At 41.3% G+C, this 18,541-nt stretch overlaps 1 protein-coding gene across 3 annotated transcripts in view; it reads right to left on the bottom strand.

The window, feature by feature from the left end:
* The window catches only part of pomt1 (protein-O-mannosyltransferase 1), a 241,570-nt gene that overhangs the window by 63,910 nt on the left and 159,119 nt on the right, over nucleotides 1–18,541 (bottom strand). For all 3 annotated transcript variants that reach the window (XM_035436345.1, XM_035436348.1, XM_035436346.1), the window contains one exon: nucleotides 2,032–2,152. In XM_035436345.1, the coding sequence (XP_035292236.1) occupies nucleotides 2,032–2,152 (121 nt within the window). The remainder of the gene's footprint in view (nucleotides 1–2,031; nucleotides 2,153–18,541) is intronic.

Here is an 18,541-nt window from a genome sequence, read left to right as displayed (position 1 = left end):
TCGTTACATTTGCCTGCCACTAAATGTTTGTATCGTTCTGGAAAGTTTGCCATTCACAACTGTTCTACTGTATAGCTAACTGGCTGGGGCAGGTCAGTAAGACAGCTCGATAGCTAGCTTGTGAAAACTAATAGTTATTTAGTTAGCTGGCTAACCACAACTTCTCACTGCATTTCAGTCTTGATAGCTCGGTGTAGCTTTTTTATAAGTAAGTATCTAGCTAGCTAGCTAATGTAATGTACAGTCTTGCCAAATGCTTCTATAAAAACTTTGACTGCCTTATTTATTACTTTTACGTGTAGAAATGTTAGTAAACAGCGACCGCAACATTACCACCGAGCCACAAACTGACTAGCTGTTGAGACTTGAAATTTTATTGGTGAAAAAGATGTAAGTCCATTTTGCATGTGTATGTGACATTTTTATTGGCTGGTGTAGGTGAAGGATAGGCTGCTGTAGGTAAATGTCCAATGTGGAGACGTATTGATATGATATAATCTGGCACAAAAAATAAGAAGAAGAAGGAGAAAAACTCTAAAATCCCATACATTTGGGGCTTTATTGTGCGGCATGTGAAGTTGTTTGTGAATTCTGTCTGTTGGGGTCAGAAGGTACAGAAATAAAAAAAATTTAAGGGCTGAGAGTCTGTGGTCATTGTGGTTATTTCTGAAGGAATCCCTGAAAAGAGGCAAACTCTCGCTGCGGTATAGGTATGGGGCATGCCGCCCCACCAAGGCGTAACCAGCGGGATGGCATACCTGCCATCTCAATTGATATTTCCCGTATATGAGACTAGTAGGTCACTGCTACTGTTTTTGACAAAGCTCAAATGTTATTTTGTAAATTGCCCCCATTTATTTTGAAAATGCTACTGTATTTTAATCAGTGGAGCAAAAATTGTCCCCTTTAAAAAACTAAAATTACCTACCCTGCTGCCACCCAGGTGAATATTATTCAAAATAATTACAAATGTATACAGATTCAAATGAAAATATGATGATGAACATAACAGTTGACCAAGATTATTGGCTCTGAGTACTATTTGTATGCACACCCACAACTCTACATTTATGCATTTTGCCAGTATTAAATGGCAAACAGTGAAAAGTTTTGTTTCAAATCCATAGAACTTATAATACATAGTGCTTTAGTAACATGGTAGTAACAGGGCTAGCCTGTGACTATGTATACCAAGTAAATGTTCATTGATATAACAGTATTTGTGGGCATTACATACTGAACATGAAAAGATGTTTAAGTTATATCATAACTGAGCAGTTAAACTTATTTTAACACAATGTAGGTTTGGCTTGTTGCCATTTGCTGTCAGTAAGCCCCATTGTTTTCCCATTTTCCCAGATGATTCAGGATTCCATACTCTCAGGAAATAGGACCTGATTTAACCCATCAAATTGATTTACCCAGTCAGGTTGCAATTGACTCAATAAAAATGAAACCTCTTTCAACTGGAATTGGTTGCTATATAGCACATACAACACATAAAATGAAAGCATAATTTGGTCTGAATGATTAAAAATCCTGGAATGTGAATTTGGGAAATGTATTTATTAGGGCATACATTACTATTTCTGGAATCATGTGGCTTTAAGAAGACAAATTGTCCTTCAATAGACTGTGAAAGTGTCTAATTAAGAACAACTAGCAGCACATTACAATGTAGAGCTTTTTTATTATGATTGGAACAAAAAGCAGCATACATGGTGAGTCCCCAGGATTGGGTATAGAAACACTAAAGCATGGCTCCCTCCTCACTTCCACATAGTGAGGGGGATGACGGCACTGGGACGAAGAACGGACAAAAATTAATTTTCTGTCGCACATACTCTCTGTTCATTTGTTTAAAAAAATCCTAGAAACTTTTCAGAGTGATGTCCAAATGTGTAACCTGTGTTTCACAGAAATTATAAAGCCATCCTGCAAAGAAATGCTACCCATGATTTCCTACATTTGTAACTTTGGGGGAGAAAGACTGAATAATATGCTGTGTTAACAATTCATGAAATCTCTTACTTGTTCCATAGCGATGTTCCTCTACATTCCATATTCCACTTTGCTGATAGACCTTGCAGGTCTTATCTCCAACCACCTCCAGCTGCCTGAAACCCCAATCTGGCAGAGAGGACCCGCTGAGCTGTGTGACAACAATAGGAAAGTATATTTCCTGTAACAGTAAAAACAACACTAAAGTACAAGGCAAACAAACAAAGTATGGTAACTTGGTAACTTTCACGCCATTTAAACATCAAAAGTCAACAGGTTTTCATGGAAATTGAGTCTAAGGTAGCAGCATGATTAAATTTAAAAATAAAATTGAACACAGCCCTCACTAATAAACAAAAGGACATGCTTTAATGCATTGTTTGACACATTGGTAAATGTATTTACTAATTAACAATGTTAGAAGAAGTGTGGCCCAGAGAGTCAGATGATGCCAACTCATCAGCTGACCCCTCACTGTTGCAGTGTCTAATCTGATTTGACAAAATTTTTGACAGCCCATGCACCCTGTTTGCCCTCTAGCCACAAAAATTGTTAAACAGGTCCCTGTCCTCCTTCCTCATGAGGAATAAATCTGCCTCCAGAAAAAAAGATAACTTTTATTTGTGTTTTTTTACTTGGGGGTGACTGTATAAAGATTTCTGCAACCCCCACAGGCCTTCAATATCCCTGGGTCATAATATATTTATTTATTTGTAAGACGATCTCTGATATTGTGGATTGTGTTCAAAATCTGCTGCTTGCAGAACATTCTGGACAACAGTCTAATCCTCATGTGGCACAAACCATAATGTATCAATCTGTCAAAATTCTTGACCGTTTCTCCAGCTTGTCGCTATTAGTGTCATACACTGTCTCATTGGGCAACATGGCCAGATCAGACCCTGGATGGCCATCAGGTTCACTCACTAGCTTTTTATCCCAGATAGCATTGGGCAGCCTGTAAGTACTTGGACAGTGACAGTTCTGCGGTTCTGGTTCTGTACTCCAGCAAATTAGGTTTGAAAATATAGCTGCAAGCAGCAATGCGGGGCCCTATGAACATGTCCAAGCTGGGTAAATACTAGGCGAAGGAGAAAAGAGTCCAAGCGGCATAGATTTCAGGATTTTGGACAATCTACATACCCGTGCGTGAGACGATCCAACTTCCAGGTCATGAGAAACATTACTTTGAAATATGAATGTGCATTAGCATAGAGTGCCAACTTTGTCATGCTACAAATCACACAATTTTTAACGAAACGACTTGTCCTTATCACCCTTGATGGAGAGAATACCCAAGAGTACACTTGCACGATGGTGACGGAATCAGGAAAAGCGTTCATGAGAAGATGAGTTTAAAGTGTTATATTAGCATTAGCTTCCAGCCAAAGTTTCAAATGCCTGTAATTTCCTTATTTTTTGAGATATCTGCAACTGCGTTGACATGGTACAACATGGTGGTGCCCTCTTCATGACCTGTTCATTTCAAGTTTACTTCGTAGGAACCCTAAAAATAGGGTTCCTACTTCGTAGGACTCCTAATAATAATAATAATACCAACGAAAACAATAGGGTTCCTACTTAGTAGGACCCCTAAAAATATCTGCAAGCATAGTTTCTGGCATAGTTACATATGGTCTCTAGCGTATAAGCATGTAGTACATGGACAGGCCAAACATATGTGTGGATGGGTTTGTGAGAGTCAAGATTGATTGAATAGGTGTCTATATGTCCAATTTGTATTGGTATGTATGTATTTAGCTGCCCAGCCTTTCAGTAGTGTGAACTCCTATGCCATGAGTACGATTTACACAAAACTTGCTTCAGACATCCATCTATCCTCACCCTACAAATTTGCCTCAAGAACCACTAAAGTCCATCTACTAGATTTTCCGTCATTATGAATTTTTTGAAAAACACATTTTTGACATCTCCTCCTAAACCGTACATCCGATTGCTACCAAATTTTCTGTGGATCATTACTGGACCAAGCTTATGAAAAGTTATTTAAAAGCTTGTTGATATCTTATTGCGTTTTTAATATATTGACCAATGAACTTCAAAAGGGCGTGGCTCAGCATATAAATAGACCAAAGTCAACAATCGTCAAATTGACCACGAGGGGGCACTACAAATGCAAAAAATGGGTGTGGCATAACACAAATCAGACTATAAATCAAGAATTGTTTGTCAAATCATTACAAAACTCACAGGATATGTTTCATAACACTGTTGAACCATGTGTGTAAAACTATTTTTAAATCACCCAATAGGGGGCGCCACCAGTCTACGGCAATGGTTGAAGGTCATAACTCCTATGCCGTGAGTCCAATTTACACGAAACGTGATACAGACATCCATCTATCCTCACTCTACAAATTTGCCTCAAGAATCATTAATTAACTGAATTACTGACTGAGTGAGTTAGTGACATTGCTGGTCATAAAGGTGCTTCACATCTACAAATGACCATTCAAGAATGTAAATCGGAACTGGATTCAGCTCAAATGAGTATATATGGGTATATCCTGGTATTATGTGGCACCCTGAGTGTACCAGTAAAATAAATAACAATTACAAACAGAAATATAGCCATTACTAATAAGTATAAGTGTGTTGAAGGCTCTCTTTTCCCAAACCCAATACCTCATTAAATAGTTTTCATGCAGACACAATCAAACCATCATTTATTTATTTAGTTCTTGTATGATATGATGATTATTTCTTATAGTTCTTGTATGACATGATGATGATGGTCCTATACTACCATTAGTGTGTTGTGCAATTAAACCTTTTCATTCATTCATTGAGAATGAACATGTGGTGTCAAGTCAAATTACTTGTATATATAAATGGACTTGACTATTACAATTACTCTGATTCTGACTAGTTCTTATTGCACTTTGCAGCTTTCACCTTCTAACGATCCGTGTTGGCTTGAACCCCGGAATCGCCGCTTGCGGCTATATTAGTTATACAGTGGTCACTGATTTCAGATGACGCTTCTGCCCCGATAGATCTTCCTGGCAGCGGCAAATTTGCATATATTTTCTTTGTATTTCTACAGGAACTACTTTTGTTCGCGAAACCACCACCAGGTGGCAAATGTGAGCACTCAAAACCGTATCTGGCAGTTAACACTTCAACTGTGGCACTCACGAGAAAAGTAGAACAGTGTTATCACCACTCTTATTTTAACGGGAAAGGAGAGGAAAGGAAAATACATTTTAAAGCTGAAAATATGGACATCCTTGTTACCCATAACATTTTTGTGTGACATTTATGTTTATAAATTGTTATTCAACGAATTTCGTGGACAGACTGTGAAACTTAATAATAGTCAGATAATTTTGAGCACAGTCTAAAGTCATCCATGTTAGTTTCACTTAGGATATAGGGTAGAGTTTGTATAAATGTAACGCATCATAAATGTAACACGGTAAATAACATTTTGTTCACTGCTGCTAGTTGTCATTTGAGAATTGTATGCACAGTCCTTTACCAAATGATTAATGGAAAAGAAACAGCAGTTATCACACACATTTATTATAAGCACACACCAGATTGGTCTGCTTTGACTATTTGGTTTTGTGTGAATTGTTTTTAATTAGAATGTATTCAAGGCAAATTTCCTGTAGTCGTTTCTCTCCTGCCAGCGTCTCGTTCCTCGTTTACCGAATAGGGGAATGAACAATTATAGAAATTACTGAATCATTTAAATAAACCATCATTGTTTAACATCTGAGTATTTGCTCATGGTTAAAGGGGAAATGAATGAAGCGAGTGTAGATAATGTCGGTTCATTACCGCTGTCTCTACCTCGGCATTCCCGTGATTTGTTTTGTCTTATTTTTATTTATTTTTTTGAGGCACTTTTGAGAGAGACCGGCAAAGATGTGTGCCGACCATCTTGCGTACATAAGAACTGGAGATGGTAGGAGGGGCCAGGCGGTGAAGCCTAGGAAGTAACGGGGAAACCGTCTCTACTGCACATACTTCAGGGCAAAAGCGCTTGCTACTCACTGAAGTTAATGTAGAAATCCAAAGTGATGTAACAACCAAGGAAAACCTCATCTGTCCATTTTTTGTGATTATAAATTTCATTATGTGCACCAGTTTCTGAAATAATGGTTGTTGTGGTCCAGAAGTCTTGGGAAAATGTATCGTCAATTTATCCTCAGTAGCACTGTATCCTACAGTAGCTTACAGTGTGAATATAGTTTATTCCACTGATAATGTTTGATGTTGGATCGTTCAGACGCATTCGCACATCCGCATTCCGTATCAACACACAGAGCTCTGCAACAGATACATTGATCATCTGAACAAAGTGTTGTGCTGAGTTGTGGAATTGCGAGGTGGACCAACTGGAATGTAGCCTTTGTAATTTAATTGGAGCAAATTTGGTAAATGGTAAATGGACTGCATTTATATAGCGCTTTTATCCAAAGCACTTTACAATTGATGCCTCTCATTCGCCAGAGCAGTTAGGGGTTAGGGGTTAGGTGTCTTGCTCAAGGACACTTCGACATGCCCAGGGCGGGGTTTGAACCGGCAACCCTCCGACTGCCAGACAATCGGTCTTACCTCCTGAGCTATGTCGCCCCTATCTGTGGTCTGGTGTTGCTGTTTCAATATCATTAAAATCCTTTTTCCTCAAATATATTGGCTTGTGCAAATTTATCGTCAATTTATCCTCGGTAGCATCCTACAGTAGCCTACAGTGTGAATATAGTTTATTCCACTGATAATGTTTGATCGTTCAGTTGCTAAATAGCCTGCCAAAGGAGAGAGAGTACATTACCTGGGGACCTCATGTGATTTAGAAATTACCCCCCCACGTCTGTGTTTCGTGCGGCGCATTCGCACGGGATAAGCAAAGTCTGTATTTTACTTGAATTTACTGACATTATTCCCCCGGATATGACTGAAAATGTCAAGGGTCTGCTCTGCGTAACAGTAGCCTAAAATATGACCCCAAATCACAGAGATGCTGATTCGCACGGGACTAATATTATCACATGACCTCTGTGTTTGGCGAAATATGGTAGGTAATTTGCCGTGGAATTTTTACTTTAGCTACAAATTACGGACATGGCAGATTCACACGGGATTAAGATCACAGACGACCTCCGCAATTATTACAAGTTACTAGAGGTCCCCATGTAATCCTAGTCCCGTGCGAATAGGGCTTAACTCTCCATTTTCACCGTAGCCTGACTTGCTTCTGCCTTGCTGCGTGATTGTCCTAATATCCAAGCTCTGCCACTGGGCAGTGGTTAAAGAAAACATGTTTTCACATGTGTAGTGATTTTAAAAGGGTAATACCTCATACCACCTATATAACAAAAATGCTATATTTCAAAAATACAACTATTGGAATTGATCCAGCTGTGTACTTTATTTCAAGAAATTAGTTTTGCAACATAGACTATTGTTTTATAATATGCATGTTGTTTTGGGAAGTAACAGAAGTAATAAAAACACAGCCTTTTAGATGATTAACGACCACATATTTGTGTAAAAACCTATAGAAACATTTTTAATGTTCTATTTGCACAAAGATTTGTAAGAAAGCAAGTGAAATCTCTGTTCACCCGGAAGCTTCCTTCTGTTTCGCAAATGAGTAATTAGAGGCATAAATCGGATAGTCTGTCACTGCCGCTAAGGCAAAATTCTATCAAACTAAAATTCATAACTCCATTTCTAACCCTCATCAACTATTCTCTATTTTCTCCTCTCTCCTCAGCATGCCACCTCCTCCACCCCAGTTTTCCTTCACTGCAGATGACTTTGCAGCATTCTTTGACAAAAAGATCGCAGACATCCGCAGCTCCTTTGCCCCCTCCGCGCCCTCCACCCCGTTTCTCCACATTTTCTCTCACAGACTCTGAAGTTTCCCAGCTCCTGCTCTCCCACCGCCCTACCACCTGCGCCCTCGACCCTATCCCCTCATCTCTCCTCCAGGCAATCACACCAACAGACATCCTCCCATTTGTCACCTCCCTCGTAAACTCTTCTGGATGTTTCCCCTCATCCTTCAAGAGGGCTCACATCACCCCGCTGCTGAAGAAGCCCACACTAGATCCTTCAGTCATTCAGAACTACCGCCCGGTATCTCTCCTCCCTTTTCTATCCAAAACACTTGAATGTGCTGCATCTAAACAACTCTCTGCTTTCTTCTCTCATAATAATCTGCTTGACCCCCACCAGCCTGGCTTCAGGCCTGGCCACTCGACAGAGACTGCACTCCTCTCGATCAGTGAGTCACTCCATGCCGCATGAGCAGCCACCCTCTCCTCTGTCCTGATTCTTCTAGACCTCTCCGCTGCATTTGACACTGTGGAGCACTCCATCCTCCTGTCCTCCCTGGCAGCAACAGGGATCTGCGGCACACTCCTTGACTGGATTGAGTCTTACCTCTCCGACTGTTCCTTCCAGGTTGCCTGGGAGGGTAAGGTATCACCACCCCGTCCCCTCGCCACCAAAGTTCCCCAGGGCTCAGTCCTCGGCCCCCTTCTCTTCTCCTTATACACCAGATCCCTTGGCCCTGTAATCTCTGCCCATAGCTTGTCCTATCACTGTTATGCCGACGACACACAACTCTTTCTCTCCTTCTCCCCATCGGACACACAGGTCCCTGCCCACATCTCCGCTTGCCTGAGGGACATCCAGAGCTGGATGGACAATCACCACCTGAAGCTCAACCGGGGAAAGACGGAGCTAATCTTTATTCCTGCTCTAAACTCTCCCCTCCTCGATTTTTCCATTTCCCTAGGGGACACCTTAGTGACATCATCACCCTGTGCCAAGAATCTCGGAGTGGTGATGGACAACAGGTTGTCCCTCTCCAAGAACATTGCAGCAGTAAGCCGGGCATGCAGATTTTTCCTGTATAACATCCGGAGAATCCGCCCCTTTCTCTCCACCTACTCAACCCAGCTCCTGGTCCAAGCAATGGTACTATCCCACCTGGACAACTGCAACTCTCTTCTGGCTGGACTACCGGCATCTGCCATCAGACCCCTGCAACTCATTCAGAATGCTGCAGCTCGTCTGGTCTTCAACCTCCCCAGACACTCCCACGTCACTCCCCTGCTCACTACCCTCGACTGGCTGCCTGTTATAGCTCGCATCAAATTTAAAACATTGGTCCTAGCATACCAGGCAGTCAAGGGATCAGCCCCAGCATACCTCCACAAGATATTCAAACCCTACATGCCAGCCAGACCCCTCCGTTCTGCCACCTCAGGACGCCTGTCACCTCCCCCTCTTCGCACCTGCGCTTCCCGAACACGTCTCCTGTCTGTTATGGCCCCACGTTGGTGGAATGACCTCCCTGTGGAGGTCAGAACAGCTGAGACACTGACCCACTTCAAGCGACGACTGAAGACTCACCTCTTCAGGCTGCACCTCTCCCCATCCCTCCCTACCTCCCTGTAAATGACTGTAAGCTTAGGGTTGTAACTAGGTAGCTGTTTTGTAGGTGACTTAGTTAATGCACTTGTCTTAACCTCTTAGCGCACAGCCCCTAGTGGTCAGCACGTCGGCGTGCCGAGATTACTAAACTCAAACATTCGGTGCTACTGCAACCAAAGTGTGAGTTAAAAAACGGAGTTTTGCAGCCCCACCATTGTCGCTCTGGTCGTTCATTTAACACGCACCCCCTCCCTGCAGTCTCATCTAAAAAAACACCCCCCACCCTTGACATAATGGACAATAGTGTCTATCTTGGCATTCATAAAAATATTCTTTCACCACTAAAAAATCATATTCCGTCATAGCAACAAGATAAACCCGACAACAGCCCTAAGATATGCCTATACAGCAGTGAAAACTCACTGAATAATGAAATAAACGAGAAAAAGTTTTTAAAAATGATACCATGTCATTCTACAGTCAATATCTGGGACTAAATATTGAATAAATATAAAACCTTACTGTTGGTTTTACGTGTAGAGATGTCCCTTTTGAGACTGTGTGGTCATATATTGTCTTGGACAATGGGAAATATACGCGCATCTGTGACGCCTGGGTATCTTCCAAAATAGCTGTGCGTAATACCACACCTGTTGTTTACGGCGTCGTCGCCCTTTTTAGTACAGTCTGGCTTGATTGACAATTCATTTATTCAGTAGGCGAGAGTATAAGCTTTCTAACGATGTATAACATGTCTAATTCCGCTTTTGGAATAGCGTTTTATAGGTCAGCGTAACAGAAAATATTCTTAGCATCGCATTCACTTACGCATTCACTCTATGTTAGCAGACAAATTAGCTGCACCTAAAGAAACGTGGTCAAGGATATTTCGTAATTTCTTGGAAAATACTATTATTATTGAGGACTTCTGAACATAGCTAAGCCATATGTTTGCTGATAGACCTAGCTGACATCGTTTTCTGGAGCAAAACAGAAGCGAATAGAACAGTATCATTGATACTGTCTCTGTCTCCATCTACTGAACATAGAGATTTCATCATTGCTATGTAAGTATTACCGCTCAAAATATTTCGGTTATATACGTTATTTTTAAATTGAGTATCTTTAAATAGGTTAGTGGTGTTATATAATGTGAATATTTTACACTGTAATGTAAGCGTTAGATGGAAGTGTAATAGTTTTTGTGAAGCATGCAACAGTGATGACGTCAGAGTTGGAACATTGCCAAAACGTGGTGGACAGTTGAAAATTGTTTTCATGTTGTCTCATCCCCATACAAGAAAACATACGAGAGTACAGAGTACAGAAATACACACAAGTTAATTATTACACATTTAGGTACTGTACCGCATTGTGAGACAATATTTTTGCATTATTTTTTAAAATCTGATAGCAATGTTTCATCTTAAACCTTCATAAGGGGCTCATTTATATGCTTTACAATGGACAAAAAGCATTTTATTCAATTTTGGAGAGATTTTGGATATATTTCTGGACACCTAGCTATTTTAGACCACTGTACTGACTGAAAGCTTGTAATTCCCATTTGAAAATTATGCAATTATGCAACAGTGATTTTCTTGAGTCAAAACAATTGATTTGTAGTGAAATGTGAATAACGTGAAAAACTTGAATATGTTGTGATTTACAACAATGCAAAATTAAAACATTTTGGATAGATTTGTAGACGCTGGGTACACTGCTTAGTTTTTGCTTCATACATCTATAGTAGTTCTACATATCCACCCTTAGATTTTATGAACTTGTAGTCAAGAAGTTTTTGATCTAGCACATGTATAGTTTAACCTCCTGTATATACGCAATCTCTCAGTATTTCATTGCAAACTTAAAAAGTGCTCATTTATTTTTGATTTTTTGTCAAAACAATTGCATTTGTGGCACTTTATTTCTTCCAAAAGTATGAATATAAACTAATCTGCGTTAGTATTGTAAATTGTACAAATGTCTTGCTTCATTTAAGCCATTTTTCAAGTCTCTGTGGTGTTCACATCTGGAGTTATAAAGCTTTAAATAGGGTACCCTCTAAATGGGCAAGGATTGGCAAGATTTGGCTTGTGCTCTAAGGGGTTAACTACTGCTTGTATTTTTGCATAGACTGTGTTGTTGCTGTTCTCGTTTGTGTTAGTGTTAAACAGTTTAACCTTCAGGGTCCAAGTTGAACTATGCGGTTGGTCCCTGCACTTGGACCGGTACTTCTCTCAAGGGTTTTCGTCATACTTGTTCCTGGTTATGGTTATACACTTTGTTGTACGTCGCTCTGGATAAGAGCGTCTGCCAAATGCGTGTAATGTAATGTAATGTTAGTGTAAAATATGAAAATATCTGCACAAGGGCAAGGCAAGATTCGATCCTTCAACCTCATGCTTACCAGGCAGTCCGTAACATTGTTAGTGCGCCACAATGACATAGCCGAACAATGCATGAAATTTTATAGTCAAACCTGTCTGTGGTTTTAAAGAAGAACATACGCCAGTAAGCACAGCTGAGCTCCGGTTGTATCCATATGGGCTGGTGATATTGTAGCTGGTTAAGTGAACATGCAGATGGTACGTTCTTTACTGTCCAAAACCCTTGAGCGAGCAGTGCTTAAACAACTAACCTCTTTTCTCCATCAGAACGACCTGCTAGACCCTCACCAGCCTGGCTTCCGATCCAGGCACTCAACAGAGACTGCCCTCCTGGCTGTGACGAAGGCACTCACCACTGCAAGGGCCTCACGCCTCTCCTCTGTCCTGATCCTCCTTGACCTGTCTGCAGCATTCGACACGGTCAACCACAAAATACTCCTCTCCACCTTGACTGAGATGGGCATTCCATACCCATCTTCCGCCGTGGTCTGAAGACTCACCTCTTCAGACTATACCTGGACTAACTACCACCACCCTGTATATTTCACTTTAAATCCCCCCCGCCCCCCCTTTTATGACACTTGTACCCCCATTTCAGCACTTTTTGGTAATTGGTAATTTGTATTTGTCCTAATATTGTAGCTTGTTCTTCTGCCAAGTTGTATTGGCAGAGGTTAGGTCAGAATGGTGTTCACTGTGTGAACTAAACTAAACAGCTATTTCTTGGCTAGAAATAGCTGTACAAAATAAACATTGTATCTTATTGAACCTGTGTTTTGTAGTTGGCCATGACCATGAAATGTACTTTTGTACGTCGCTTTGGATAAAAGCGTCCACCAAATAAATGTAATGTAATGTAATGTATGTCATAATGCAGTGTGTACATTCGGTGAACACCGGGTAGATTTAGTGTAAAGGCAAATTGTTGAGAAGTAATAGACAATTATTAATGAGCAAAAAAGCATGTTTAAGAAACTTGCTTGAGGCAGGGCTTGAACCTGTGACTTCATGTTCCATAGACAGTGAGACTTACCACTAAGCCACGAATTGACTAGCTGTTGAAACTAGGAAATTTCTTGGGTGATAATAGAAGAGCTCCCGTTGAGTCCACATGGCTTTGCAATATTGTAGCCGGTTAAGTGAACGTGTAAATGGTACGTCATAATGCCGTGTATACATTCGGTGAACGGTGGGTAAGTGGTGCAGAAGCAGTAATTGAGAATAGACAATTATTAGTGAGGAAAAAAGTAGGTAAGAAGAAATCCCCTTAGTTTGGGGCTTTATTGTGTGGACATGTGATGTTGTTTATGAATTGAATTATGAACCCTGAAAAGTGCCAAACTCTCAGTGCTGTAGGTATGGGGCATGCCGCCCTGAAAAGGTGTAACTTGGTGGGATGGCATACCTGCCATCCCAATATTAGACAAAGGGAACCTGAGAAAACACAAAACACATTTTAAAAGTTATGATACACTAATGTCAAAAAGTAACTGCCCCCTTAAACTTAACTGGTTGCACCACCTTTAGCAGCAATAACTGCAGCCAGATGCTTCCTACAATTGGATATCAGTCTTTCACATCACTATGGAGCAACTGTCACTTATTCTTCTTCACAGAACTGCTCATTCAAAAAAATTGGTTAGTTTTTGAGAACTAACTACTTGTTTCAGGTCCTGCCACACAATCTCTATTGGGTGCACTTCAGGCCACTACAAAACTTAAATTTAGTTTCTTTTCAGCCGTTCAAATGTGGACTTGCTTTTGTGTTTTTGATCATTGCTTGCTGCATAACGCAATTACACTTCAGCTTCAGCACATGGACAGATGACCAGACATTCTCCATTAGAATTTTCTGGTACAGACCAGAATTCATTGTTCCTTCAATAATGGCAAGTCATCTAGGCCTCGAGACAGCAAAGCCACCCCAATTAATCACATTAGCACCACCATGTTTGAGTGTTGGTATGATGTTCTTGCTATGTTTGCTTCATGCCAGACATAATGCGACCTGTGTTGTCCAAAAAAATTCCATTTGACTCATCTGGCCATAGAACATTATCCCAGTAGGCTTGGGAATCATTCAGGTATTTTTTTGCAAATGTGACACGAGCATTTTGAGCATCTTTTTTGTGTTTACTCAGTCTCTTTGTCTAATTTTGTCTGAAGATCTGAAACCATTCAGGTGTTAAATAGGCCATAACAGAGGAATTCAGGAAGGGGGCAAATAATATCTCATGGCACTGTATCTCCACCATGTTTCACAGATTAGGTGATTGTGGGACAAGAAAAAATTAATGAAAAATATGTTTATTTTCTGAATCCAGCGGTTCCAACAGTCAATGCCCTTGTTAAAATGTTCAGCACTCTGAATACTGAACCAAGCCATATTGCGTGCAAGAACCCCTCACTTGTAATTTTGTTGTGTTGTATTGTACTGACTGGAAAGCACTTTGGTGCAACTCCTGTTATTTTTAAATGTGCTATACAAATAAAAGTGCCTTGACTTGACTCACTTAACCTACATGTAAATGAGAATTATCAATTAAATCACCAAATTCATTGATAGGTCAGTCTACAGTGCACTGGTGGAATCAACCAACAAGTCAAAACAAGCTCTATATTAGGTTTTAAGATTAAATAATTGAATCCAACAAGAAGTAGTAAATTATATTAATGATTGAAAACATACATTCTTTACTGAATCCAGGCACACTACTTCTAAATTACAAAACAGAAGAGATTACACAAAACATTAAACAATTCATCTAGAAATACCAAAAGAGAGAGAGAGAGAAAGAAAGAAAAAGAGAGACGGATAAGCCAGACCTTGCCAAAAGTATCACCCACTTCCAGTATAAGCGCCACGGGATGAAATGAAACCAGCTACAAGCACACAACCAAGGAACCACCACCAAAGTAAAAGGAGGAAAACTCTTCTTCTTCAAGGCTCCGAAACCAAACGCAACACACACAACTTTTTCCTGTGGCCATCTTAAATACCTTACCCAGCATGGTTTGAGGATGTTTTCCCTTATTGGGTGATGCTGAGTTAAGGTTTAGGAGGGAAGGGAAGGGGGGTCAGACTAATTTATGACAAGGACTGGCCTAAATAAAGATTGCATTCAAACTTAAAAGTAATGGGAAATGTTAGGCATGTAGGCATGCAGGGTCTCCAAATAGTCTCCAAATAGAGTCCTATTTTCCCATCACCATATACAAAAGACACAGTATAATCATAAAGGCATCGCTATATGCAAACTACACATATACATTCCTGAGATGCAGTTAGCATTACATTATATTATATTGCAGGCATTGAGCAGACACTTTTATCCAGAGCGACTTACACAACTTTATTTATTTATTTATTTATTTATTTATTTATTTATTTTTTACATAGCATTAGTTAACAAAAACTAAGTGGTACATCCGCCATCTTTTAAAACATTTAATCCATGTCAGAATTGAGTAGTCCATTTCTGACCTGCTAGCATACCGCTGGTCACAGATATAAATCCCACAATGGTAAGGTGTGGTGTGGAGACATCAACAGTCTATTCAAGACACTCTTTTGTGCTGCTGCGGTTGTGACACCATAGTACCAGTCTTTTCCTTCTCCGTTGTCTGGGTATCAGGACTGGCAAGGGAGAGAGGGTTCTCTGGAACACCTTGGGCAACATACAGTGCTTTTTCCCATTATTGTTGCCCTTGTGAAATGAAAGGCAATCCATTGCCCACAGTGTTCCTACCAAGTTATGCACAGTGTGCGGGGGCTCTGTCTCCTTTGACAGGAAGCCGGATGTGCAAAAGGCTCAGAGTATGGACAGTGAAGACCTAACCTGTTGCTAGGCAACGCCCCTTTCGCTTACGGCTCGTGCTTGCCGCAGTTAAATTTGTGCAAAGTTAGTCAGTTCAACGGTAATTTCTAGCGAGTTAAGTTTCCTTTGTGTGCGTCAATAAACAGCAGTAAGTACACCTTTCTGTATCGTCAAGGATATTTAGTTTAGATTATTAGTGAATCCATTGTCTGATAGTAATTTGTATAGCATAATGTCTTATCAAGTTTTATCAGCAGTATTCCTTAACATTTACCACATATTGGCGATTTATGCTAGGTATATTTGAGTGTTCCTCGCGCCTGTGCATCTACATACGGTAGAATATTCCGTTGTGTTTAGTAAGCTATGTGATTAGCACCGTTTATTTCCTGTTATTGTATAGCTGATATTCAAGATTTCTAACCGTGATGCTAGTTAAATAATATTTGATGCCTAGGGGTGATAGAGAGATTTATGTAGCCTATATAATGTACGGCTGATAATAAGTGTAGAAGTAGGCTAACTGTATCTCTTTTTCCTTGTTTAGAACCACACACACACACACACATGCACACCCACCTGATTTAAACCTAAGAGGAGACCAGAGATTGCCTGTGCCTGTGTATTTGCATTCCATTTATAATAAACCCCCCAAAAGAATTTCCTGCCTCCGTGTCCTGACCAGACACCCCATATTGTTGACAAACTCCTAACCACCAAGAGCTACATTACATCGGACAACCCAAAGCTGATGAAGTGCAGTGGGTGTCATTTGGGGGATGGCAGGAGAGGACTGTGGTACTTTTAGTTTTAGGCCTATTCACCGCAACATACAAAGACAGCACTGCATGTGCAAGGTGCAATCAGTCTATCAAAGGAAACGGTTTTGACTGTGTTTACAGTCCATAGCATTGCCAATCCAATTAAATCCAGGCATGGGGCAGACCTGTTCACTGGTATGCACTAACAGTGCATGAGGGCACCTACACTTGGGGAAAGGAACATAGGCAGACACAGTTCCATGTTTGAAGGTTGTGGTCAGGACATTGGGGAGGCTGCCAGTTTTACCTCCAAGAACAGTAGTTTAGCTACTGGCAGTCCTTTGGCAGCAGAGGGAGGCACAGTTCAGGATACAGGAAAGATGACAGGAATGCAAGATGCAACTCTGGCGGAGACGGTGAGGGCCCAGGAGGTCATAAAACGGTGGGGGGTTGGCTTCCTGGTCCGTTCCCTGTGGGATCCCTTTGAAGCCCTGACAGAGGACCGTGACTTTTTCTTGAGCCTGTCCTCTGTCTGAGCCCTGCTGTGGGGCTCTCCAGATCTGGTGGGAGGACTGGTGTTGTTAGAGGTAGTGTCCATCGGGGATGGTCTGGCATTCTATGTGGGTGGTGATGCAAACAGGTCCACAGAGCACTCCACTTCTGTCAGTGCAGCTGAGAGATGTTCACCCGTATGGGGTGGTGCAGGATTCTCTGTGAGCAGTGATGCAGAACGGGCCACAGAGAATTCCATCTCTGACTGTGAAGCTGCCAGTGGTACCCGGATTCAAAAAGGGGGGAAGGGGAGTCCACAGTGTGTGTGCAGTGTTGTCTGTGCAGACTGGTGTGAAAAACTCCACAGAGCCCACCACTTCTGCCTGTACAGCTGAGAGAGATTCCCCACGTGAGGGGTAGTGCAGCATTCTCTGTGGGCATTGATGCAGACAGGTCCACAGAGCATTCCACCTCTGACTGTGCAGCTGTGAGAGTTTCCCGATTCCAAAAGGGGAGAAAGGGAGTCCATAGTGGGTGGTGCAGCGTTCTCTATGTGGACTGGTGTGACAAAGACCACGGAGCCCACCAGTTCTGTCTGCGCAGCTGCTAGAGGTTCCCCGAATTCAAAAAGAGGGGAAGGGGAGTCCGCAGTGTGTGCTGCAGCATACTCTGTGTGGACGGGTTTGCAGAAGTCCACGGAGTCCACCACTTCTTTCTGTGCCGCTGCGAGATGTTCCATGGTAGAGGTTGGTGTGGTGAAGTCTGCAGAGCTGTGCCCAGTAACGGGTGGTTCCTGGGTTGTGGGGAGACCAGAGTAATCCACTGTGCATTCTTGTGTTAGCTGTGCTGCCACTGAGCTGACTCCTTCAGTAATAGCTTGTGATTTGCAGTTATGTTTTTCCCAAACTTCTCTCAACATCAGGTTTACCTCAAACTATGCCTGTCTTGAGGGACAAAAAGATAAAGGAAATATTGTCTTTTTTCAAGGTACAATTTTAACCTTTCTATCACCAAACGCTCAGTTCCATCATCGTTTGGAGATACCAGTGAGTCAAAATGTACAGTCCATAGGTTGCAGATTGCCTCCTCATCCAGCGTGTCCATGGTATCAAGCCTCCCAGCAAGTTTCGGCCACTGTCAACATGTGAGTCCGTTCTGAGACCATGCCATGCAATTGTTGATTCCACTTTGACTGGCCCGGGTATGCTGGCAGGTCAGGATGGGTGGGGACAGAGGGAAGGAGGGTAACCAAGACATCTCTCTCTTTATCTGGTACTTCCTAACCTATTAAAACAATCCAGTCAATCTAAAACCCTTCTATAGGAAATGTTCTGAACTTGGGTTTACCGCAGTTTACTCAATAGCATAAATTACTATGCTATAGGACAACCTATCTCGGTTGGAACCTCCAATATTTGTGACAAGCAAGGCATTCATTAAAAATATGTTTATTTTCTGAATTCAGTGGTTCCAACAGTGAATGCCCTTGTTAAAACTTTCAGCACTCTGAATACTGAACCAAGAGATATTGCGTGCTAGAACGCCTCACTTAACCTACATGTAAAATATATGTTATGTGATTTAATTTAACAATTATTATTGAAAATGAGAATTATCAATTAAATCGCCGAATTCATTGATAGGTCAGTGCACTAGTGGA

Source organism: Anguilla anguilla, chromosome 10, assembly GCF_013347855.1.
Source record: "Anguilla anguilla isolate fAngAng1 chromosome 10, fAngAng1.pri, whole genome shotgun sequence".
NCBI classification, from domain to species: domain Eukaryota; kingdom Metazoa; phylum Chordata; class Actinopteri; order Anguilliformes; family Anguillidae; genus Anguilla; species Anguilla anguilla.
This window is presented reverse-complemented; position numbering and strand designations above follow the sequence as displayed.